Raw genomic sequence first — 27,327 nt, 5'->3', positions numbered from 1 at the left:
CAAGTCAGATGAGTGCATGACACCCTTTCACTGGTAATGTGTTCAATTATGAGGAGTTCAATACCATTCTTGATCGGTACAGCACCGTATGATAAATTTAAATAGATGAGACGTGGTATGAAAGTGGGTAGTCAAACGCAAAAGCATGGAATCAAAAGCTAACAACTATCTGAAAGATGTAGAGTATATTTATTCATAAATAAGTTAAATATTTGCTGTGCATGAGGTTCAGTGTCTGTAGTATTTCAGATACATTTTCCCATGGGCAACAATTACATTGGCACGTATTCAACAGGTATGGTTTTATGCATAATTATTCACTTAACTAAAGAGGAACCGCTATGAGGCCCTATGAGTTAGAATACCTTCTTCAAAGCCCCTGTGACTCGTAGAATACCTTCTTAATAGCCACTGTGACTCGTAGAATACCTTCTTAATAGCCACTGTGACTCATGCCAATCACCAGTCACTCAGGATCAACCTAAGAGCGTGAGAATGTGGGAAAAACGTGTGTGTGTGTGTGTACGTACGTGCGTTCGAGCAAGTAGCAGTGCACATTATGAAAAGCTCCAGATGTTGCCTGCCTTTAATCTGCAATAAAAAGGCTCAGCTGGGGGAAAAAGCAAGAACCAAAAGGGAGAAAGGGTGCGGAATGAGGGAAGGTCAGTGTCTGAGCCTCTCCCCCCAGTCTTTCTTAAACGCCTCCTACCAGGGGGTGGGCTTAGCCCTGAAGTCTAGTGGAAGGAAAAGCTGGGGCCTGCCCCGGAGCAAGAGGCTGCTGCTGGGCTCCAATCAAACCTCCATCTGGTTACTGGCCCTCTCTCCTCCTCCATGCTCCCCACAGCAGACAAATCACACCTGGGCCACTGCCCCATTCTTGCCCTTGGCTAGGGGAGGAGAGCATGGCCAGGGAGGGGCAAGCCTGGCTTTGGGGTCAGGAGTTGAAGGCTTGAGAGCGTAGTTGGGTATTGCTAGTGCAGGGAGTCACATACTGGGACAGGCAGAACATTGGTGGAAATAATGGAATTAGCTGTGAATTAGCTGTGAAACTAACTGTTGTGAATTGTTATGGCGGAAAGATGAAGTTGGGTTGATAAGGATGCCATGTCATGAGCTCCCTCAGCCTTGGGGCAATAGAGATGTTCTCCCAGGCAAGGCAGACTTCATGGGAGCTTCATTTCTAACTGACCCTCCATTGAGGCAGATTAGTGAAGATTGCCCAATTGGGGCCTCATACTGCAAACACAACTGCTTTTGTTAGCACACATCCCCCTCCCCTCCCCGATGAAGAGGGGCTTGAGTTAAAGAGAAAGTGTGGTGCGGAGCAGGGGACGGGGGCTGAATCTCAGCTATTAAGATGTCATCCACTTGTCAGACAATCTCTGATATTCATTCTGTTTTCAGGGCTACAGTGGTAGATTCCTGAGACGTGATGAGGGCATAGAGTACTCATACATACCTGGCTTTGTTAGCTTCTTTAGTGACGTCCCATGCCCATGTGATGAAGTTCTGGCTCAGATAGGCCACTATGGAGTCTGCACACATCATCTGGGAGCAGAAGACGTTGCTGAGCACACTCTCGTCATTGTGGAGGTAGATGGCCAGCAGTTTTCTCTGTGGAAATGGACAGCAGAGAGGTTTTTTCATTAGCAGAGGTGTGAGGATTGGGAAGCTAATGACTTAATGACCAGCCAGACCCTGAAAAACAGGGTGAGAAAAGTGTCCTTGCTCAGTCTGGTCCTTGCTCAGAATTTAATCATTGAAGGGAGAGGTTTTATACAGCTTTCACGCGTCGCTCGACAGGAGACCGCAAGTAAAGCGATTGCTTTCACCGACAGCAAGGCCAAACCAGTGAATAGCAAACACACAAAATCAATTGAACAGGGAGTAAATAAAACTTCCTTTGAGGCGGCCAATGAGAAAACAAAACAGACAAATCACTTAATTTATTTTACACCAAATGCCATTGGCCTTCTCCTGCCTGCTCAGGTTAGCAGCAGGGGCGGGCAATATTGATGAAGCTCTAAAATCCAAGGATATTGACATCATCATATGAGTGACAGATTCTCAGGACTCACTGACAACTAATAAAAAACAAACACACCCACAAACATAAAAGGTTCTCTTGGACGGTGTAGGAACTAAAGCCCTCTAAATTACATAACATTCTCGCAAATTTCTTTCTGACCCCCTATGTTCATTACAACACTCAAGGGTGTGATTTCTCAGGAGCTGTAGCTACATACCAAAAGCAAAATAAGTACGGGCAGAAAAGTGAGGGAACATTAAAAGAAAGTTGTGCTATATTGTGGCCTGTGTAGAAAAGGAGTGGGAGAACACTGCTGTGTTTGCTCAGCGATTAGAGGTTTAGAATAAGCTCCTCAGTTCCTAGCGGGAAGGAGCTTGGGGCTCATTCAGTGGCCCAATTGAACGCCCTGAAAAGATTAAACACTCATGCTGAGAAGACAAGCAAATGCAGTCTTGAGAGGAGAGGGTTTTTTTCTCAAAAAAGATTAAATGAGACACAAGAACACACCCTCGCGCTCATTATCTTATACATACATGCACGTATTCGCACAGATACGCACACACACTCGTTCTTCTGCAACTTGTGTTAAGTCTCCAAAGGACATTTTCATAAACAGTAGGTTCAAAAACATACATTTTGTAAAGAGAGGAAACAAGCCCTCTCCTATAATAATAACCAATCACCAACTCCCTCATTTTACTTAAACGGTCTTTGCTTCTCTTTCACGTTTCATCTTTTGTAATGCTTTTCTAAGCAGGGACAAATCGCCTGTAAAACCAAATTACTAGGTTCAACCTGGGCTAGAAAGTGACCCAAAAGGCCCTCTTTCTGGTGTGAATCCTCCCACCTGTTCACCATACAGAGGGGAGGAGGAGAGAGTAAAGAAACTAGAGAAAACTGATCCGTTCTGTGAGCCAGACTGTAGTGATTTTCACACAGCACCCTGTCAGTGTTCACTTCTCAGTCACTCAGTCTGTCCCTCTCCTAGTGTAGACTAGAGCCATGTGAACCAGGTAGCCGTTGGCCAGGAGCTGGGGAAGCAGAATGGGCTCAGCTCACATCCGAATGGTCTTTGTGTCCAGCCTGGACCATATGATTATCTGCAACATGAGCAGGAATTCTCCTACACAGGTGCGCCACTGGGGGATGAATAGTGACAACTGACAGATGCAGTAGACCAGTCAGAATAGAACGACTCGCAAAGATTCTAAAATGTAGAACCCAACTCATCTTTAACCACACCACCCAGACATGGATTGTTATGATAATGCAACACGACACCAGTGAAAAAAACAGGCATTTGTTTTGTTCTACAAAAGAGTTTCTATAGTACGGGTTATTAGAGGACAATGTGAAAATACACCTGCTTGATAACTGTGGCCCCTGATAAACACACTACCATATGTCATTTGTACCAGCCATCCATTTTCATTAGTCTCATTCAGTTTATGTATTTGTGTTGTGGGAGAACGTTTTTAATTATAGCCAGTGTTGGGGAGCAGAGAAGCCGGGTGAAAGTGATCATCCACAGCAGCCCGAAGAAAAGCAAACACTTTAAAATGAAGACCTCAAATTACTGCTCCCCTGCCCCACACACTGAGAACACACATTCGGATCAATGCTTTAACAGATGGTAGGCACATGATTGAACCGACTGAAAACACATTTTATATTAATAGTAATCAGTTCTGATGTAGTTTATTTTAGGTGCCATAACTAGTCAAAAAATGTAGTGAATACAAAACAATAGCATACAATTGTCAAATTGAATTTAAAGCTGCAATATGTAACATTTTGGGCGACCCGACCAAATTCACATAGAAATGTGAGTTATAGATATGTCATTCTCATTGAAAGTGAGTCTAAGAAGTGGTAGATTACTTTCGGTTTTGTACACCAGCTTCAAACAGCTGAAAATACAATATTTTTGGTTATTAAAAAGATATTTGACAGCGGTTTAGATGGTACAATGATTCTCTACACTATACATTGTTTTGTCACATAAGCTGAAATTAGACAAACTATTAGAATTTTAGCAACCAGGAAATGACAGAGTGATTTATACATATTGCACCTTTAAATAATAAACCTCAGTCTTTATACACATGAAACTATAATAAATAGTCAAAATATTCAGCTGGGCTTCAGTTCACCTGACTGGAACTGTTCTAGTAGAAACAAATACAAATATGAAGACATCAAAATTAGATCACTTTCACCAGAGCAGGGAGGGATGGATGAAAATGTGTTTATCCATTTCCCTACCCGTGGTATCGATTTCTCCTCTCTCCCTCTCATTGCTCTTTTGCTAAACTACGGGGGATTTAAGCGGATACTCGAGTGTGATAAAAACCTCACCCCGGCACTGCTATGAATTTTGATGTGTGTCTTTGTGTGAGTGAGAGCAGGGTTACTCCGATTAACCGCACCGTTAAGGGGATTTGAGGGGAGCCTTGGCAGTGATGGGTGGCCTGTCTGAAGGGCCTCACTGCTGATCCCCTGGAGGGCTCAGGGGGCCAAAGCATTTTCATTAAGGACGGATTGAGGCGCATCTCCCCCTCCAGAAACGCTTCATCAAATGTAGTGTTTTACTTAGTGATTAGCCCGTCAGACATTGAGTGAGACAGATTCCTCTGCAAAATCTCTCCCCTGTCCCTCCTTCCCCTGAAACCTGCACCATACCAATATCCACTAAATGAACAGCTAGTTGCGATGACAAGAAGAACGGAGAGATTTAGACCAATTTCTTCAAGAGGGAGGTGGTGCTGGTTGGGGAGAGGTGTTTCAGTATAGTTGACACCTAATGGTCACATCAGTGAGAGTCAGATATGTGTGTGTTTCTCCAGTCTCATCTCCTCCAGGGCTACAGAGAGAGAGTAGAGGGTCAGCTGCATGTATCCCTTCATATTGGTTTATTTTCATTGACACAATATACAGTCTCCGGCTGAACCACAGTGAGATCCACGGAGAGGGGGCCATATTGTGCTGGCTTAGGGAAGACGATATCAGCTGGGAGGCAAGCCGAGCCTCTGGCTCATGGTCTAAAACCCCCCAAACATCTTGCTGTGTTCTCCCATTCTAATAAGACAGTAATCCACACAAGCTGTCAGTTGATACAACCCTCCTTAAAAGGACAAAGCAGAAAAATGAAGAAAAATTGTGGGCTAAAAATAAAGCGTCAGCTGTCATTATGAAAATGTAAAGAGGTTTATCAAATGGTGGCTCTTTTTGAACAAGCACTCCAACTTTATGTCAAAAATAAAAAATAAATAAAAATAAAAAAACAAGCTCCTGAGTGGCGCAGTGGTCTAAGGCACTGCATCGCAGTGCTAACTGTGCCACTAGAGATCCTGGTTCGAATCCAGGCTCTATCGCAGCCGGCCGCGACCGGGAGACTCATGGGCGGCGCACAATTGGCCCAGCGTTGTCCAGGTTAGGGGAGGGAATGGCCGGCAGGGATGTAGCTCAGTTGATAGAGCATGGCGTTTGCAACGCCAGGGTTGTGGGTTCGATTCCCACGGGGGGCCAGTATATATAAAAATATATATATGTATTCACTAACTGTAAGTCGCTCTGGATAAGAGCGTCTGCTAAATGACGTAAATGTAAATGTAAAATATCGGCCTTCAAAAAGAATTGAATTATTTTTTGTGTTACAGCCCGAATTCAACATTGATAACATTTTAAAGACAAAGTGAAAACATGTTTTTAGAAATGTTAGTACATTTCTTGAAAATGAAATAGAGAAATATATCAATTACATAAGTATTCACACCCCTTTGCTATGACACTCCAAATTGTGCACAGGTGCATCCAATTTCCTTGATCGTCCTTGAGATGTCACTACAACTTGTTTGGAGTCCACCTGTGGCCAATTCAATTGTTTGGACATGATTTAGAAAGAAACACCAGTTTATATAAGGTCCCACAGTTGTCAGTGCATTTCAGAGCAGAAACCATACTATGAAGTCCAAGGAACTGTCTGTAGATCTCCGAGATACAATTGTGATGAGGCATACTGTACCAGTCAAAAGTTTGGACACACCTACTCATTCAAGGGTTTTTCTTTATTTGTACTAATATCTACATTGTAGAATAATAGTGAAGATATCAAAACTATGAAATAACATATATGGAATCATATAGTAACCAAAAAAGTGTTAAACAAATCAAAATATATTTTATATTTGAGATTCTTCAAAGTAGCCACCCTTTGCCTTGATGACAGCTTTGCACACTCTTGGCATTCTCTCAACCAGCTTCATGAGGAATGCTTCATGAGCACTTGTTGGCTGCTTTTCCTTCACTCTGCCGTCCAACTCATCCCAAACCATCTCAATTGGGTTGAGGTCGGGGGATTGTGGAGGCCAGGTCATCTGATGCAGCACTCCATTACGCTCCTTCTTGGTCAAATAGCCCTTACACAGCCTGGAGGTGTGTTGGGTCTTTGTCCTGTTGAAAAACAAATGATAGTCCCACTAAGCGCAAACCAGATGGGATGGCATATCGCTGCAGAATGCTGTGGTAGCCATGCTGGTTAAGTGTGCCTTGAATTCTAAATAAATCACAGACAGTGTCACCAGCAAAGCACCCCCACACCACCTCCTCCATGCTTCACGGTGGGAACCACACATGTGGAGATCATCCGTTCACCTACTCTGCGTATCACAAAGACACGGCGGTTGGAACCAAAAATCTCAAATTTGGACTCATCAGACCAAAGGACAGATTTCCACCGGTTTAATGTAAATTGCTCATGTTTCTTGGTCCAAGCAAGTCTCTTGTTATTATTGGTGTCCTTTAGTAGTGGTTTCTTTGCAGCAATTCGACCATGAAGTCCTGATTCACGCAGTCGCCTCTGAACAGGTGTCTGTTACTTGAACTCTGTGAAGCATTTATTTGGGCTGCAATTTCTGAGGCTGGTAACTAATGAACTCATCCTCTGCAGCAGAGGTAACTCTGGGTCTTCCTTTCCTGTGGCGGTCCTCATTAGAGCCAGTTTCATCATATCACTTGATGGTTTTTGCGACTGCACTTGAAGAAACTTTCAAAGTTCTTGAAATATTCTGGATTGTCTTAAAGTAATGATGGACTGTCGTTTCTCTTTGCTTATTTGAGCTGTTCATGCCATAATATGGACTTGGTCTTTTACCAAATAGGGCTATATTCTATATCCTACCTTGTCACAACATAACTGATTGGCTCAAACGCATTAAGAAGGAAAGAAATTCCACAAATTAACTTTTAACAAGGCACACCTGTTAATTGAAATGGATTCCAGGTGACTACCTCATGAAGCTGGTTGAGAGAATGCCAAGCGTGTGCAAAGCTGTCATCAAGGCAAATGGTGGCTACTTTGAAGAATCTCAAATATAAAATATATTTTGATTTGTTTAATACTTTTTTTGGTTACTACATGATTCCATATGTGTTATTTCATAGTTTTGATATCTTCACTATTATTCTACAATCATTTTATTTTATTATTCTACTTTATTTTTCTAAAAATAAAGAAAAACCCTTGAATGAGTAGGTGCGTCCAAACTTTTGACTGGTACTGTATATTAATTAATATTATTATTAATATGCCATATTATCTGGGGAACGGTATATTTATTCAATTTCTATAGTGTTGAAAGTGGTCCCCATCATTGTGAAAAACTAAAAAACAAATATGGAATACCCAGACTCTGCCTAGAGCTGGCCGTCCGACCAAACTGAGCAACCGGGCAAGAAGGACCTTGGTCAGGGAGGTGACCAAGAACCCAATGACCACTCTGACAGAACTACAGAGTTCCTTGGCTGAGATGGGAGAACCTGCCAGAAGGACAAGTCTCTACAGCACTTCACCAATCTGGGCTTTATGGGAGAGTGGCCAGATGGAAGCCACTCCTGAGAAAAAGGCACATGACAGCACGCCTGGAGTTTGCAAAAATGCACATGATAGACTCAGATCATAAGATCAAAAGATTTTGTGGTCTGATGAGTCAAACTGAACTCTTTGGCCTGAACGCAAAGCGCTGTCTGGAGAAAACCAGGCACAGCTCATCACCCGTCTAACAACATCCCTACCGTGAAGCATGGTGGTGGCAGCATCATGCTATGGGGATGCTTTTCAGCGGCAGAGACCGCGAGACTGGTAAAGATAGACGGAACAATGAATGGAGCCAAATACAGGCAAATCCTTGATGAGAACCTGCTTCAGAGTGCAAACCACCTTAGACTGGGGCGAAGATTTACGTTTCAACAGGACAATGACCCCAAGCATACAGCCCAAACAACGCTGGAATGGCTTCAGAACATGGATGTGAAAGTCCTTGAGTGTCCCAGCCAAAGCCCAGACTTGAATCCCATTGAAAATCTGTGGGAAGACTTGAAGACTGCTGTTCACCGCCACTCACCATCTAACTTAACAGAATTTGAGAAAATCTGCAAGGAAGAATGGGAGAAAATCCCCAAATCCAGATGTCCAAAGCTGATACAGACACACCAAAAGACGACTCAAAGCTGTAATCGCCACCAAAAGGTGCTTCTGCAAAGTATTGACTCAGGGGTGTGAATATTTATGTAAATGAATATTTCTGTATTTCATTTTCAATAAATTTGCAAAAATGTCTAAAAACATGTTTTCACTTTTATCATGGGGTATTGTGTGTAGATGGGTGAGAAAAAAGTATATTTAATCCATTTTGAATTCAGGCTGTAACAACAAAATGTGGAATAAGTCAAGGGGTATGAATACCTTCTGAAGGCACTGTAGTATCATGTCCTGTTAACCTGTCAATTATACTACTGAGACCAGCTCTTCCACTGTTACTTACATCTCTGGCTTTGCCATAGAAGGCCTCTTGAGATGCTGCCTCCAAAGTCCCAATGAAGAACACTGGATGACATTCTCCATACCTGCAACACACACAAAAAGGAGATAGATCCGTAAAAAAGAATGCATGGATCTTCCACATCAGATACACATAATTTGAGAAGCACAGGCCCCTTCGACTGCAACGATAAAACAATACTAAAAACGTACCTTGTTGAAAATTCAGCAGTAAAGTGCAGTAAGGCATCACTTTCATTCTCACTATTCTCTGGCACTGGAGAGAAAAATGTATTAGCTTGATAACAGATTGATAACAATTAAATACCTAATCAACCTTTTTGAATCGAGTGGTAGCATCATGCTAAAAGTGAGGTACGTACTCAAGGGGGCTTTCCGACAGCCTGTAGAAGACCCCATACCGAACATCTCTGATTCGTCCACACCAAATTCAGACGCATCCTCAAAGTCATCCCCCTCACTGTCGCTTACCATGTGGACATCTGCGCACTGTTCAAACATATTCACTTCAGTATTGTTGACCTATCAAACACAATGAAAAATGTAAAACAAGGCCAAATGTATTGTGTGTGTTGCGTGTGTTGCTCTACCTCTTCTGTGGGCTCCTGGTTATTGGCTGGTGAGGACCTTCGACACACACTGAGGTGATGGCAGGGGTAGCTGATTCCAGAGGCAGCTAGTGTCATCTAGGGACAGAAAAACAATACAATAAAATCGGAATAAACTTTCTATGCATTAACTTCCTCTTTTAACCTTAGAAGGGTAAAATAAACATATCTATAAGGAGGCGTAAAGGCAGAAATAGATCTAAGTTCAGCATTCACAGATAAACCATTCAGATTTTCTGATAGGATTAGAACAAAGCAATATTTATCCAGCCTGTTATGAGGAAACCCAGAAGAAATGTACATCCATGGTTTATGGACAACCTTCTAGAAATGTCTGGAAATGTCACCAACCGCAGCACTGGAGGGACTCATTAAAGACTGTTTATATGGCTGAACCCCAAGGGACAGGGTAAAGGTAGAGGCAGGGGCCATGGAAAGTGATGGGGCCCCAGCACCCATCTTTCTACCTGTGCTACCCACTAACCTGCTCTCCCTGAGAGTGTAAGGGATAATCTCAGTGTTAATCAGTACTGCATGTGTTAAAAGAATTTCATTCTTTCATTTCAAGTATGACAGTCTAGGGGCAGATGATATGAACCTGACCACAGCATCCTACATGGCCCACTGAAGCCAAGCTGCAAAACACCAATGACAATATAAAAATATAATGAATAAAATCATTATTGTCAAACCTAGCAGAAATAATCTCTACTCAACAATACTGTATTTTAGTCCGTTCATAATCAACATTAGCAAGCCAAGTCATCCACTACAGCTCAAATAACAGTAAAAATTAATTTACCTACTGGTTCATCGTTTGAGAAAATAACCTCATGTTCATTGCAAACAAGTGCTATAGTGGCATTAACTGGAGGTTTAAACCTAATGCCGTGATTGACACACCGTCAGATAAAAGGGAAAGTCCCTGGCCGTCAACAGCAGGGGGTGGCAATCTTTGCTATTGTCAGGTGCTCTAGCCAACAAAGACCAGCTGGTAATTGTTGAATCAGGACCCGATTACATGTTACGGCAATTGAGTTTCAAAAGCAGAGTGACTGCTGGAGTTTTCCACGTCTCTTTTAAAGTGATTCAGCCAGAGAATAGCGTAACAGCTAGTCCTTCTCGCTGGCTGATAAAAACAGAACATATCCAAATATAGAGAGCCATCATTCTCATTTGAGTCTACTGTTAATTACTTCTGGTGCTAGAAATAAGGTTGTATCTTGACCATTGTAAGTCAAATTCCCACTTGCTCAACAGTTGAGGAAAAACACCAGAAACACAGTATTCCCTGGACAAATAAAGCATGAGCAATATCCTGCCGTGGCCCATAGCTATTTCCCTGCTGTGCAGCACAGAGCCAGGGGAAGATGCAGGAAAGCCGTGTAGCGGCAACAGCAGAGTCTGTGAAGTCATGTTACCATCTTCTCGTCATGGTCTTCCCATGTGGCCTCGTGAGTTCCACGGCCCACACGTACGGACACGACAGATTGTGTTTATTGTCTTTCACAACTAATTTAAAGCAAATGTACTTTCAAGAAAAAAAGAGGCAAGCCTAGGCTGCCATAGCTGAAGAACACTGGAACAACCTAGGAAGAACACTTAGCAGAATTGCCTGACATTGTTCTTGTAACATAAATCTGCCCACAGTAATTGTTTAGCGGGTTTAGTATTATTGTATAATGGTACAATTCATATTTTCTCATTAGCCAAGTTGATCTTATTAAATCAAATGGAATTGGATGGAAATATCCTTGACTGTAAATTGAGTCAGGTTGCCACACTTTGTTGGTTTGAAAGAGCATTTCCAAACAGTGCTCCATAGAAAGCCAAGTGCTGTTAAAAACTTATCGACACAGGGGTTTGAGAGGCTGACCCATTGAGCAGGACAGAGACGAGGCCTTTGAGATGTGAAGGAATGCCTTGCTCTTTTCTCTCGCCTCTCCAATCGAGTGGACAATCAAACGTGAGAATCTTAATGGATGCTGAGTGGACCCCCTTGACAATAAGAGGTTTTCCTCCTCCAAGGCCCTAATATGTATATAAATAAAGTTGATCACTTCCCTTGTCAATGGGGAACCTTGAGGGGAGGGATGACGTGCCGAAAAAAATAAAAATTGAGTTTAGCGGTCATCCAAGCCAAGCTTTGACCCTGTGCCTTCCACTGATGCTGCGGGACAAGTGCAGCTTCCCGGCTTTGTGGTGGAACGCCGCGGGGCACAGGGGAGAGGTTAACACCCCCCCCCACTGACCTTCTCCTCCATCCCCACACAAAGAACAAGCTCCTCTTTTTTGGATTCTTTTAATTAACACTTGCATTGAAGCTTCTAAGCATTGGGGAGCGATGCAGGGAAAGAATTCTCCCTCTCTGCCCCCCTTTGCCGTCTCTCTCTTTCCCGCTCTCCCTCATTCTCTTTCTGTTTCTTTTTTGTCTGGGCAGTGTTTGGATTAGGTCTCTGGCTGTGAGTGTGAGATAATTACCACTGACAGCTGCACTGACGGTACCCAGAGCCCCAATACCACCTTGTTCAACAACTCTTTGATAAAGGGGGACAACAGAGCCTGAGAAAGAGAAAATAAAGACAGAGGAGAAGAGAAGAAAAGAAAGAAGCCCCACCCTAAACACCTGTTGGTCCCTTTCAGGTTCCTCCTTGCCTGCTGCATATACAGTATGTCACTCCTGATTAGGATCAGGGGTCTTGCACCAAGTGTTTGAGGTTCACACAGGCAACTGTGATCACCGGTTTCTCCACATAGAGTCATAGTGCTGAAGGGAAAGGTATGCCTGTCTGCTGCTGAAATCAACAGCGGGGTGTTTTACTACTATGCTCACAGAGCAGGGGATCCAAGAAGTGACCAAGCTAATGAGGAACATTCTAGAGATGCGGTGTGGGGAACTTCTGCATTAAAGCCCTCAAATTAGCAAATGCATTCGGTCATCAGAGGGAGATGGATATAGGCTGAGCCTACACAGTCTCTCCTCCATACAGCATAGGTCCTCCTCAATGAGTCTGCCTCCAGTGAATGTTACCTGAAGACAGCAATCACACAGGGGGCTCTTTCTCGGCTTATCACTGAGCCCTGTCGCTACGGCAACCAGCAGGCCCCAATAAGCCTGCATGGGGCAGTCAACCAGAGAATCCATTAAAAAACCGGAAGGCGAGGAGCCGGGCTCAGAGCCCTCAGAGAGTGGCTGCATTAATACATTAGCAAACACCATGAAACACTGGATAAATGTCAGCAATTATGGCGGAAGAGAAAAAAGCAGAGTCTAATAAGGATGTCTCACTGTCTGTCAATCACTCCCACAGGTGCAGGATTGCCCTGTCAATCAGAATGGCCAGAACGCTTAAATTGGGTCTTTAATTATAAAACGTCTAGGTTTGAACAATATTGATCTCTAAATTGAATAACTGTGAAATGATTACACTGTAAACGGGAATTCTGACTTTCCCCCTACTAAATATTAAGTGAATGCATTGAATGAAACAAGGCTGAGAATAATGAAAGCAGAGCTAAGTAGTCATCGATTCTGACTCCTTGAAAATTTAATTTTAAACCCGGACTGCCATGTTTATTGGTACAAATCCCTGGAGATGAGGCGGGGTTAATGAGATATACAATGGAACAGCCAGACTGGCATGCAAGGGCTTTCTTTGTAATGCTCAAAGTCATTTCAATAAGGGTTTGGGCTGGAGAGGGCTATTATTGCAGTCAATGCTTTTAATATCTCCTCCCAGGAAACATGGGAGCAGTAAGCCGCTTTAGCCAGGCTATGGCCAGGCACATGGCTATGACCTACAGCCACTTTCTATTAATCCCCAAGCCACCTTAGAGCTTTGGTCGAGCCAAGACTCATTGATAAGCAGTCCACCTCATATTCTGGAATATTGTGGGTTCAAAGGGCTGTGGGTGAGAAGTGATATTGTACACTTTACTGTGGTTTCAGGTTGGACTTGATCTCTTGGCTAGATTGCCTGTCTAAGGAAAGAGATGGATAGCAAGGAAATATATCCATATCAGTGTTGTATAGAGTTTGTGGTTTGAGAGGCTGCTTTTGGCCACTGCGCTTTACATTAGGGCACACAAAGAGCAAACAATTCACAACAAAAAAGAAGTAGAACCTTTTGTCTCAGCCTTTCAGGAAAATAAACGGTTGCAATGTACGTATTTGCTTTGACAAGAGAGCAACCAAGCGAGTCGTAAAAGCTCCCCTTAAAATCAAAACAACAAAAGATGCAGGGATTGTTAATTCAATTTGCCAAAGTGAATATTTGAATGTAGATGGGAAAAGAGAGGGTTGCCATCTGAACCACAAAACATTTATAGAACAGGTTCTCACCAGGTGACCACACCCTGTACTACTACATCTAAAATAGAAATGTCATTGTAGATTTCAATCATGATCACTGCAAGAAAACCCAGTTCAGGGTAGTAAAGAGAATGCCACAAAATATTGTAATAAGAGCTAATACTTTAAACAACAACAACAGCAAAGATAAAAGTTGAAGGGCCAACAGAATGTGTACAGAACAGCCCAGTTGCATAATCATCCATACAATTAGCATGGGAACATACAAGCGCTCAAAGAAAAGCAGAGGAGGGGGTTCGGAGTTCCTCAGGGCTCCGTGTGAGGACCGCTTCTGATCACTTTGACTAAATTCCGCTGAATGGCTGGGACCGTGACCCCGGGCGGGAGAGGTCAGTGACACTCAATGATGTGAGCTTTAATGTCCACAGATAGAAGGACACGGGGGGACGGTCTTTGACATCTTAATTAGTTTCTACATCTTACTTTTAGACTGGACAGATGGTTTCAGCATTGAAAACATTGAACAGTTTCTCTCAAATTGCGATTCACTACATACTGTAACACAATAGGCTTTTGTCAAGCCTTCATGGAATAAACATTAACCTTCTTAAATCAAAATATATTCTGTAATGAAAACATGGGTAACGTATTTTCCTCATTTATGAAAGACTGCTGGTGAACAGCAGCTATAAGGGCCAAAGACAACATGGAAATGGAGTGGTGTTCCCAAGTCCAAGCCTGAGAGATATGTTTGTGTGTTTTTGTTCCTTACCGAATCGTCAGATGCCGCAGCAGGCCAGCCCTCCCATTGTTGGTGTCGCACTGGGATGTTTGTCAGGTCTGAAACATTCCTCTTCACCTGGAAAGAAAGACAATGGCAAATAATTATTAAATCTATCATTTCAGATTAAAACATGAACACATTTATTAATGAAAATCCTGAAGAAAATAACTGCAAATATCAGTAAGTAGGCTATATCAAACTATAAAAACAGTAAACACATCATGAAAGAGACATCATTGTGTCGGCATAGCTTTGATTGTCTCCTGTGAAGGAGGTGTGGAAAGGAACTGAGAGATACCCAGCCACACACTATAGCACCACAGGGAATAACAAAGATGGAGGGAGGACACAGGGCATTGGACAGAGAGAGAAAGAGCCCTGTGTCATTTGCATTCCACGGATGCCTTGCTTAATGCCCAGGAACAACAGAACCACACTCCGAAAAGAACAGTATTTCTCTTGTCCCATTCATGCGCGGTGTATCTGCACTTAATAACATTCCGTGCTTTTAAACAGTTAGCAGCGTCCCACGAGCACCATGCTCCGCTATCCCTGCCCTGTTGTTTTAAAGCCCAATGCCAGCCTGATGTGCGGAAGGCGAGGGTGATCAAAGCAGGTGTCGTCTGAGCGCATCGGGCACTGGATTCTAGCGCATTACCCCTGCAGAATGCACTACCCTGCGGGGGTAGATACTGATGCTGAGCAAACTGGCCATTGTGGTGGAAAGCTCCCTCCACACACAGCCAAATCCTCCCTCCAACACTCAGAGGGAGATGTATCCTTGGCGAGACGGAGGTCTCGTGCCCATAGAGGTGGAAACTAAGATAGTTACAAAAGCAGAGGACATCAAGCAAAGCATGCAGAACTCACACTGATCTATGGGGAGTGTGAACTTTCTCACTTTCAAATGAGCCTGCATACAATTTTCACACCAAATCAGCTAATTTCAAGTTGATCTCAACCAAAAGGCTGGTTTATGAGGTAAAATACAGCACCCCCCCAACATCTACTACCACTTCAGCAATAATTGAGGAGAAAACATCCCTCAGTGGAGTGCTTTTTTATGTTGAATAAAAGTCCAATTCTGCAGACGAGTGTCTGTGTTGAGGTCTGTGTCACTTGGTAAGAAGCAGACCGGCCTGAAAATGCCTTGGTTAAAGTTTAGACATAATGGGTGGCTGACATAGGATCACGATATTCAAACCTCATTCTCTCCTCTCTGAAGCAGGATGCCAGTCCCAAACACACATGCACAGTGCCTTTCTTTATGAAGTGGAGTGGAGTGGGGTCAGGCCAGGTGGCCAGTGTTATTACAGAGTGTAATATCTATGTTTGACCAGAGGGCTACAGGGATTTCTCCTCCGAGCGCTGACCGACAGGCAGGCATAAACACTAGCGCCCAGCTGTAATGAAGAGTCTCCAGTCAGAGGTTAAGGCAGCCTCAGAGAAACAACAAACTAACGCCCATACAGAGGTCCTGATGGCTGCAAGCTGGCCACAGCACCTTAACCAAATCTATCCGAGGAGCTATACTGCTATATGTTTATTAGCTCAGATCTTTTACTAGATGCATTACAATCTCCTGCTTTAATTAAGGTTTTCCATACCACAACGTATCCACATCCTCTAACATGTGCATAGTAGACAGAACAGGAAGGGGAGCCAGAAAACCAACAAAAACCCACGTTCCTATCGTTCTATGATTTGGAGTTGACAGAAATGTGACATGCAAAGAAAGTAATGGTTTCAATAAACTTTCTATGAGTAAGATACACATGACCAAAGGTATGTGGACACCTGCTCATCAAACATTTCATTCCAAAATCATGGGCATTAATATGGAGTTGGTGCCACCTTTGCTGCTATAACAGCCTCCACTATTCTGGGAAGGCTTTCCACTAGATTGGGAGCATTGCTGCGGGGACTTGCTTCCATTCAATCACAAGAGAATTAGTGAAGTCGGGCACTGATGTTGGGCGATTAGGCCTGGCTCGCAGTCGCCATTCCAATTCATCCCAAAGGTGTTCAATGGGGTTGAGGTCAGGGCTCTGTGCAGGCCATTCAATTTCTTCCACACCGATCTCGACAATTGGAACGCCGACTGCGAGCAAGGCCTAATCGCCTAACATTAGTGCCCGACCTCCCTAATGCTTGTGGCTAAATGGAAGCAAGTCCCTGCAGAAATGTTCCAACATCTAGTGGAAAGCCTTCCCAGAAGAGTGGAGGCTAGCAGCAAAGGGGGGACCAACTCCATATTGATGCCCATGATATTTAAATGAGATGTTATAATTCACTGTATCACAATTCCAGTGGGTCAGAAGTTTACATACACTAAGTTGACTGTGCCTTTAAACAGCTTGGAAAATTCCAGAAAATTATGTCATGGCTTTAGAAGGTTCTGATAGGCTAATTGACATCATTTGAGTCAATTGGAGCTGTACATGTGGATGTATTTCAAGGCCTACCTTCAAACTCAGTGCCTCTTTGCTTGACATCATGGGAAAAATCTGCCAAGACCTCAGAAGAAAATGTGTAGACCACAAGTCCGGTTCATCCTTGGGAGCAATTTCCAAATGCCTGAAGGTACCATGTTCATCTGTACAAAGAATAGTACGCAAGTATAAACACCATGGGACCACGCAGCCGTCATACCGCTCAGGAAGGAGACGCGTTCTGTCTCCTAGAGATTAACGTACTTTGGTGCGAAAAGTGCAAATCAATCCCAGAACAGCAGCAAAGGACCTTGTGAAGATGCTGGAGGAAACAGGTACAAAAGTATCTATATCCACAGTAAAACGAGTCCTATATCGACATAACCTGAAAGGCCACTCAGCAAGGAAGAAGCCACTGCTCCAAAACCGCCATAAAATAGCCAGACTATGGTTTGCAACTGCACATGGGGACAAAGATCGTACATTTTGGAGAAATGTCCTCTGGTCTGATGAAACATAAATAGAACTGTTTGGCCATAATGACCATTGTTATGTTTGGAGGAAAAAGTGGGATGCTTGCAAGCCGAAGAACACCATCCTAACCGTGAAGCACAGGGGTGGCAGCATCATGCTGTGGGGGTGCTTTGCTTCAGGAGGGTCTGGTGCACTTCACAAAATAGATGGCATCATGACGAAGGAAAATGATGTGGAAATATTGAAGCAACATCTCAAGACATCAGTCAGGAAGTTAAAGCTTGGTCGCAAATGGGTCTTCCAAATGGACAATGACCCAAGCATACTTCCAAAGTTGTGGCAAAATGGCTTAAGGACAACAAAGTCAAGGTATTGGAGTGGCCATCACAAAGCCCTGACCTCAATCCTATAGAAAATGTGTGGGCAGAACTGAAAAAGCGTGTGCGAGCAAGGAAGCCTACAAACCTGACTCAGTTACACCAGCTCTGTCAGGAGGAATGGGCCAAAATTCACCCAACATATTATGGGAAGCTTGTGGAAGGCTACCCGAAACGTTTGCTGTGCCACTAGAGATCCTGGTTCGAATCCAGGCTCTGTCGCAGCCGGCCGCGACCGGGAGACTCATGGGCGGCGCACAATTGGCCCAGCGTCGTCCAGGGTAGGGGAGGGAATGGCCGGCAGGGATGTAGCTTAGTTGATAGAGCATGACGTTTGCAACGCCAGGGTTGTGGGTTCGATTCCCACGGGGGGCCAGTATAAAAAATATATATATGTATTCACTAACTGTAAGTCGCTCTGGATAAGAGCGTCTGCTAAATGACTAAAATGTAAATGTAAATGTTTGACCCAAGTTAAACAATTTAAAGGCAATGCTACCAAATACTAATTGAGTGTATGTAAACTTCTGACCCACTGGGAATGTGATGAAAGAAATAAAAGCTTAAATAAATAATTCCCTGTACTATTATTCTGACATTTCACATTCTTAAAATAAAGTGGTGATCCTAACTGACCTAAAACAGGGAATCTTTACTAGGATTAAATGTCAGGAATTGTGAAAAACTGAGTTTAAATGTATTTGGCTAAGGTGTATGTAAACTTCCGACTTCAACTGAATATATATTTGGTATTTTACCAAATAGGGCTATCTTCTGCATACCAACCCTACCTTGTCACAGCACAACTGATTAACGCAAACGCATTAAGGAAAGAAATTCCACAAATTAACTTTTAACAAGGCACACCTGTTAATTGAAATGCATTCCAGGTGACTACCTCATGAAGCTGGTTGAGAGAATGCCAAGAGTGTGCAAAGCTGTCATCAAGGCAAAGGGTGGCTACTTTGAAGAATCTAAAATATATTTTGATTTGTTTAACACTTTTTTGGTTACTACATGATTCCATATGTGTTATTTCATAGTTATGTCTTCACTATTATTCTACAATGTAGAAAATAGTAAAAAATAAAGAAAAACCCTTGAATGAGTAGGTGTGTCCAAACTTTTGACTGGTACTGCATATTTAGTAGATAAAAAAGCAAGTCCCATAAGATTCATTTATTGAAACCGTAATATCAACTGGTTATATTATATGGTGGAACGCAATCTTCAAAAAGGCAGTAACCTCAGCAGTGGTGCTTGCTTGTAGAAGGCTATGACTGTGCAATGGCATAGCCTTATTTTGTTAATTTAGCAGACAAGACAACCATTTCCTGAGCCCTCATCACAGCCAAGACACTTATTCTATAGTAAAAAAACAACTCAATATAACAGAATAAATAGAACAGAATATTTTTCAAAATTAAAGAAAAAAGTTGCCAGTGCGAAGTGATGCGCATCTCACATCTGGAACAGTTATTCTCAAAGAATGATCATTTGAAACAAACCAAAATCAGTTATTTTCAAATACAGATGTTCGATTTAGAAAATTCTGCCTGTTCTTTGACATTTTCTTTGGCCTATGCTTAATAATTCTGATGAAAATATGTTCTTTGTCTTTATCAAACTAATGTTTTGGCAGATTTTCAGTGTGGAACCTGTCTATGTTTAGGGGGGTTATAGCCTAGGCTAACCAATTCCAAATGGCACTAGCAGTTAGCAAAGTAGCCGTAGCGGAAAATAGAAGGGACTGAATTACTCAAAAACTGCAGCTCGTTGTTGGAACACATTGTCCTACATCAATCAACCGGTCCATTTAGAATTTGTGATAAGACTGTCATCATTTGGCAAGGAATGTAGCTCGTGTGTCCCATCCGTTACATGTGTTTTGATAGGCATTTATTTCTGTAGGCCTAACTGGAGCTTGTGTGCACACTCAGCACACGTGTGTGTAGGGAGCCATCGGAAGGCAATAGAGTGAATGAGACACTGAGGGGAAAAGGAATTTAGGGAGAAGAACTGTGTGATGCTTGGCTTGGTTTCTTTTTTGTGACCCGCAAATGCACATATACAAATGGAACACTAGAGTCAAAGCAAATGAACGTGGTCTTCAAGACAAAATTTCACTTGCTTGTTCGGGCAGCCACAAAGCACATCCATCAAACAGTTTTACAGTATTAAAAAAATATATATATTCTCTGGTTTGACGTCCGTTCAAGTACTCGAGTACTCATGCCCATCCCTAGTTTGGAAAGAACTGAATGAGCAATTAGCCTAATTATGTTTGCGTATAACGACCATCTTGACCAATTCTCTCTGAAGATGCCCTAAAAGCAATATCAACATGAGACCAGGATTACTTTTTGTATCAATATCTGGCTAAATAGAACCAGCATTAACTATTCATGATGATTTTTATGCAATCTCTATGTACTACAGCCTTTTGCTGGGCATTCCAATTAGAAATCTCATTAAAACTCCAATCACCCAACTCAGGGAAAAAAGTAGTGCTTTCACCAAAGCAACCTACCATTACCACTGCTGACCAAGGCTATATTACAATTAACTTTTCAAAAAAGCCCATCCCATTACTAGTAAGGCCAGTTATATTGACACATTATCTGATAACAGTGCTGTCTACTGCTGCCCCCTGTCTGCCAGAGAACTGTATTCACTTTGAGAGCAGCTTGATTCGGGTCGCACTTCACCAGATACTACATTATAGAAAAGTCATACACAACCTGTACCATTTCTTAACATGTAGCCCAATCCCCTTTATGTAGAATGTTTAGAAATGGTGCATGTTAAGAAACGGTACAAGTTGTCAGATTTTTATATTATAAATAAATATCTTGGCATCTGGATTGATGAAAAGTTATTTTAAAAAGCATATGGATAAATGAGTTAAGTTGAGAATAAAAATGGGCTTCTTTAGAAATAGACCATGCCTCTCCCTGAACAGGAGTAAGCAGATAACTCAGTAAACTTTCCTGCAAGTGCTAGACTACAGTGACACCATTTATATGAATGCAGCTGCCACTACACTGAAACCATTAGATGCAGTTTACGACAGCACATTTCCCTTTATTACAGGGGACAGGTTGAGTACATCATTTCATCCTATAATCAGAAAGTAGGCTGGCCCTCTCTTAAAGTCTCGTAGATTGATACACTGCTCTCTTTTTGTTTATAAAGCCCTCTTACACAAACTTTCACCGTACCTTACTTCCATCATTAAATTACAGACATACAAGTCACCAGGCCAGATCACAGGGATGGCTAACTCCATATATACACACACACAGAACAAAAATATAAAACTCAACATGCAACAATTTCAAAGACTTTACTGAGTTACAGTTCATATAAGGTAATCAGTCAGCTGAAATAAATGTATTAGGCCCTAATCTATGGATTTCACATGACTGGGAAAACAGATATGCATATTTTGGTCACAGATACCTTAAAAAAAAGGTAGGGGCATGGATCAGAAAACGAGTCAGTATCTAGCGTGACCATTTGCCTCATGCAGTGCAACACATCTCCTTCGCATAGACTTAATCAAGTTGTTGATTGTGGCCTGTGGAATGTTCTCCCATTCCTTTTCAATGGCTGTGCGAAGTTGCTGGATATTGTCAGGAACTAGAACACGCTGTCGTACACGTTGATCCAGAGTATCCCAAACATGCTCAACGGGTGACATGTCTGGTGAGTATGCAGGCCATGGAAGAACTGGGACATTTTCAGCTTCCAGGAATTGTGTACAGATCCTTGCGACATGGGGCCGTGCATTATCATGCTGAAACATGGGGTGATGGCGGCGGGTGAATGGCAATGGGCCTCAGGATCTTGGAACAGTACTTCTGTGCATTCAAATTGCCATCGATAAAATGCAATTGTGTTTGTTGTCCGTAGCTTATGCCTGCCCATACCATAACCCCACCGTCACCATGGGGCACTCTGTTCACATCAGCAAACCGCTCGCCCACACAACGCTATACATGTGGTCTGCGGTTGTGTAGCCAGTTGGACATACTGCCAAATTCTCTAAAACAACAATGGAGGCAGCTTATGGTAGAGAAATTAACATTCAATTCTCTGGCAACATCTCTGGTGGACATTCCTGCATTCGGCATGCCAATTGCACACTCCCTCAAAACTTGATACATCTATGGCATTGTGTTGTGTGACAAAACTGCACATTTTAGAGAGGCCTTTTATTGTCCCCAGCACAAGATGCACCTGTGTAATGATCATGCTGTTTAAATCAGCTTCTTGATATGCCACACCTGTCAGGTGGATGGATTATCTGTCCACAAAATTTGAGAGAAATAAGCCTTGTGTGTATGGAACATTTCTGGGATTTTTTATTTCAGATCATGAAACATGGGACCAACACCTTACATGTTGCGTTTATATTTTTGTTATTTGACTATTTAAAACAATACAACCATACGTGGATAATGCATTTACAAATTATCGAGGATGACACAAAAACGTATCTCCATTGTGGACCTCAAGCGGTTAAAACATTTACAAAACAAACTTAGTAGGCCTAAGCTAAACTATGCGAACTTTGGTTACATAAAACAAAAAGGACATGAAACATTGTCATAGCCTAGAGCATTACATACATGAAACATGTTCTATTGCTAGATCATCAGCCAGCTTTTGACGTTCTTTTTTAATTAAGTTATGGTCAGCATGGCTTGGAGTTGCTGTGGTAGTTTCATCCACTCAACACCGGCAGCATATAAAAAAAGGTGTTCTTACCAGATAAGAGAATTAAATAAAAAATACATTTTAAAAAAAAACAGGCAATATCAGTCTTTGGCTCTAGTGTTGTATTGGTGGACATCTCTAATATAAGTAAAATAATTTGATAGGTACCTGGGGGATGAGTCAGTAAAAATGATATGGACCAGACCAAGTTTAATTAATATTACACTTCTCTACAGATAGCCAGCCTAACAGATTAAAATGCTTGACCTCCAGATGAGTACGAGGGGGGAGTTCAAGAACAACTCTAACCAGCTTGTTTTGGCTGGTCTGTAGCTTATTCTTTAAAATGTTTATGTATACTGTAGAACCATGATGTGTACGCATAATCAGTGTCACTGAACTAGCGCACCTGCCAGAGTCTTTAGGGTGTCACTATGAAGATATTTTGAGGTCTGAGCTAGGAATGACATTTTTTGTTTTCTTTGGCCGGGGGGGCTTTACTTGGCTCATCACGCTCTAGCGACTCCTTGTGGCGGGCTGGGTGCCTGCAGGCTGACCTCAGTCGTCAGGTGAACGGTGTTTCCTCCAACACATTGGTGCGGCTGGCTTCCGGGTTAAGCAGGTGGGTGTTAAGAAGCGCGTTTTGGCGGGTCATGTTTCGGAGGACGCACGACTCGACCTTCCCCTCCCGAGCTCGTTGGGGAGTTGTGGCGATGAGACAAAATCGAAATTGGGGAGAAAAAGGGGGTCATTTTTTAAAATATTTATATATTTTTTTATACTTTAGGGCCATAGTCTCACCAGTCAGGTACTTAATCAATTCAAACCCAAGGTATCTAACTGAGGTTTTTGGTGTAACCACTGAGTTGCCCACTTTGACACTAAAACCAGGGGACCTTGCAAGCTTTACTCTGGAACCAAATAGGATGGATTCTGTTTTTCCAAGATGCAGAGAAAGTTTATCTTAAAGCCATTTACTGATATTGGATAACTCTGCACTAAGGATCTCTTCTACTGAAGCATTGTTCTTATTGGACACCAGTAGAGCAGTTACCTGCGTAAAAAAAAATGTTTTACGAGAGCAGGCTGATTTTAACATTAATGTACAGTAGTTTGAGAAGTGGACCAAGGATGCTCCTCTGCAGGACTCCACAGCTAATCCCCTTCCCACTAGAATGTTTTCCATTAACATTCAACATTTGATCCTGCTGTTAAAACCAAGGGCTTTTAACTTGTAGAGCATGATACTATGCTCAACTGTGTCAAACGCCTTCTGCAGATTCCCCCGGTCAACTTCTTTCTAGAGGTCCCACTGATCTCTACGGAATTAGGTAAATCTGCATTTAGTTTTTTTTGCACCCGTGGATGGAATGATCTGCAGAGCTCTCTGCACCGTGATGCTCTGGGGTGGGGCCTCTAGTGTAGTTCAAGTTGTTAAATGGAGGACCTCCTTGTTGAGGAATGGGATTGCTTTTCTTAAATTGCTTGCAAATATTGGATGTTTTTATTACATTGTATTTGTACATTTTGTATAATTTCTGTACATGCAGGGCTCCATATGCAAAAGATGCCTTGATCTTAATGGGATTTCCCTGTTAAAATTTTTATGTATAAGTAAACTCAGCAAAAAAAGAAACATCCCTTTTTCAGGACCCTGTCTTTCAAAGATAATTCATAAAAATCAAAATAACTTCACAGATATTAATTGTCCTTCTAGACCTGTCTGCTGCCTTTGATACTGTGAACCATCAGATCCTCCTCTCCACCCTCTCCGAGCTGGGCATCTCCGGCGCGGCTCACTCCTGGATTGCGTCCTACCTGACCGGTCGCTCCTACCAAGTGGCGTGGCGAGAAGCTGTCTCCGCACCACGTGCTCTCACCACTGGTGTCCCCCAGGGCTCAGTTCTAGGCCCTCTCCTTTTCTCCCTATACACCAAGTCACTTGGCTCTGTCATATCCTCACATGGCCTCTCCTATCATTGCTACGCTGACGATACACAACTAATCTTCTCCTTTCCCCCTTCTGATAACCAGGTGGCGAATCGCATCTCTGCATGTCTGGCAGACATATCAGTATGGATGACGGATCACCACCTCAAGCTGAACTCCTGGCAAGACGGAGCTGCTCTTCCTCCCGGGAAGGACTGCCCGTTCCATGATCTCGCCATCACGGTTGACAACTCCGCTGTGTCCTCCTCCCAGAGTGCGAAGAGCCTAGGCGTGACCCTGGACAACACCCTGTCGTTCTCCGCCAACATCAAGGCGGTGACCCGCTCCTGCAGGTTCATGCTCTACAACATTCGGAGAGTACGACCCTGCCTTACACAGGAAGCGGCACAGGTCCTAATCCAGGCACTTGTCATCTCCCGTCTGGACTACTGCAACTCGCTGTTGGCTGGCCTCCCTGCCTGTGCCATTAAACCCCTACAACTCATCCAGAATGCTGCAGCCCGTCTGGTGTTCAACCTTCCCAAGTTCTCTCACGTCACCCCCTCCTCCGCACACTCCACTGGCTTCCAGTTGAAGCTCGTATCCGCTACAAGACCATGGTGCTTGCCTATGGAGCAGTGAGGGGAACGGCACCTCTGTACCTTCGGGCTCTGATCAGTCCCTACACCCAAACGAGGGCATTGCGTTCATCCACCTCTGGCCTGCTGGCTCCCTTCCTCTGCGGAAGCATAGTTCCCGCTCAGCCCAGTCAAAACTGTTCGCTGCTCTGGCACCCCAATGGTGGAACAAGCTCCCTCACGACGCCAGGACAGCAGAGTCACTCACCACCTTCCGGAGACATTTGAAACCCCACCTCTTTAAGGAATACCTGGGATAGGATAAAGTAATCCTTCTACCCCCCCAAAAAAAATTGTAAAGTGGTTATCCCACTGGCTATAGGGTGAACGCACCAATTGGTGAGTCGCTCTGGATAAGAGCGTCTGCTAAATGACGTAAATGTGCCCTTGAGCAAGGCACTTAACCCTAATTGCTCCTGTAAGTCGCTCTGGATAAGAGCGTCTGCTAAATGACTAAAATGTAATGTAATGATGTAATGTAAAGGGTTTAAACACCATTCCCTATGCTTGCTCAATGAACCATAAACAATTAATGAACATGCACCTGTGGAACGGTCGTTAAGACACTAACAGCTTACAGATGGTAAGCAATTAAGGTCACAGTTAATAAAACGTAGGACACTAAAGAGGCCTTTCTACTGACTCTGAAAAACACCAAAAGAAAGATGCCCAGGGTCCCTGCACATCTGCGTGAACGTGCCTTAGGCATGCTGCAAGGAGGCATGAGGACTGCAGATGTGGCCAGGGCAATAAATTGCAATGTCCATGCCATGAGACGCCTAAGACAGCGCTACAGGGAGACAGGACGGACAGCTGATCGTCCTCGCAGTGGCAGACCACGTGTAACAACACCCGCACAGGATCGGTACATCCGAACATCACACCTGCGGGACAGGTACAGGATGGCAACAACTGCCTGAGTTACACCAGGAACGCACAATCCCTTCATCAGTGCTCAGACTGTCCGCAATAGGCTGAGAGAGGCTGGACTGAGGGCTTGTAGGCCTGTTGTAAGGCAGGTCCTCACCAGACATCACCGGCAACAATGTCGCCTATGGGCACAAACCCACCGTCGCTGGACCAGACAGGACTGGCAAAAAGTGCTCTTCACTGATGAGTCGCGGTTTTGTCTCACCAGGGGTGATGGTCGGATTCGTGTTTATCGTCAAAGGAATGAGCGTTACACCGAGGCCTATACTCTGGAGCGGGATCGATTTGGAGGTGGAGGGTCCGTCATAGTCTGGGGCGGTGTGTCACAGCATCATCATTTCAGGCAATCTCAACGCTGTGCGTTACAGGGAAGACATCCTCCTCCCTCATGTGGTACCCTTCCTGCAGGCTCATCCTGACATGACCCTCCAGCATGACAATGCCACCAGCCATACTGCTCGTTCTGTCCGTGATTTCCTACAAAACAGGAATGTCAGTGTTCTGCCATGGCCAGCGAAGAGCCCGGATCTCAATCCCATTGAGCACGTCTGGGACCTGTTGGATCGGAGGGTGATGGCTAGGGCCATTCCCCCCAGAAATGTCAGGGAACTTGCAGGTGCCTTGGTGGAAGAGTGGGGTAGCATCTCACAGCAAGAACTGGCAAATCTGGTGCAGTCCATGAGGAGGAGATGCACTGCAGTACTTAATGCAGCTGGTGGCCACACCAGATACTGACTGTTACTTTTGACCCCCCCTTTGTTCAGGGACATATTATTCAATTTCTGTTAGTCACATGTCTGTGGAACTTGTTCAGTTTATGTCTCAGTTGTTGAATCTTGTTATTTTCCTACAAATATTTACACATGTTACATTTGCTGAAAATAAACGCAATTAACAGTGAGAGGACGTTTCTTTTTTTGCTGAGTTTAATTACAAGAGGGCTGTGACTACAAAGGTAATAGCAGTATAAGAGACGAAGACAATAAAACAATTGTTTGTGACAAATGCTTTGAGGTGCTGTTATTTTACGCTAGGACATAGATTGAAAATGAATAATCCACTGTAATTACACATTTTAATAACATAACAGAATGTTATAACATACAGAAAGCCCCTTCCCTGCTGTTAAGGCTGAGACCTTGTTGCCCAAGCACTGTGATACTCGATATCACAGTGCTTGGGCAACATACACAGAAACATTAATGATCAAATAATTCTAAATGCCAAGTACTAGTAATCCTTGGCTGGAGCGAA

General features: G+C 43.3%; 1 protein-coding gene across 3 annotated transcripts in view; it reads right to left on the bottom strand.

The window, feature by feature from the left end:
- Positions 1–27,327, bottom strand: part of faf1 (Fas (TNFRSF6) associated factor 1) — a 79,063-nt gene that overhangs the window by 22,869 nt on the left and 28,867 nt on the right. For 2 of the 3 annotated variants that reach the window (XM_041839327.2, XM_041839329.2), the window contains exons 8-13: positions 14,560–14,646; positions 9,458–9,553; positions 9,230–9,389; positions 9,060–9,123; positions 8,851–8,932; positions 1,460–1,614 (exon numbers count right to left, since the gene is read on the bottom strand). In XM_041839327.2, coding sequence (XP_041695261.1) covers positions 1,460–1,614; positions 8,851–8,932; positions 9,060–9,123; positions 9,230–9,389; positions 9,458–9,553; positions 14,560–14,646 — 644 coding nt within the window. The remainder of the gene's footprint in view (positions 1–1,459; positions 1,615–8,850; positions 8,933–9,059; positions 9,124–9,229; positions 9,390–9,457; positions 9,554–14,559; positions 14,647–27,327) is intronic. The other variant, XM_041839328.2, reaches the window with a different exon arrangement.

This window comes from Coregonus clupeaformis, chromosome 20 (genome assembly GCF_020615455.1).
Source record: "Coregonus clupeaformis isolate EN_2021a chromosome 20, ASM2061545v1, whole genome shotgun sequence".
Lineage (NCBI taxonomy): Eukaryota > Metazoa > Chordata > Actinopteri > Salmoniformes > Salmonidae > Coregonus > Coregonus clupeaformis.
This window is presented reverse-complemented; position numbering and strand designations above follow the sequence as displayed.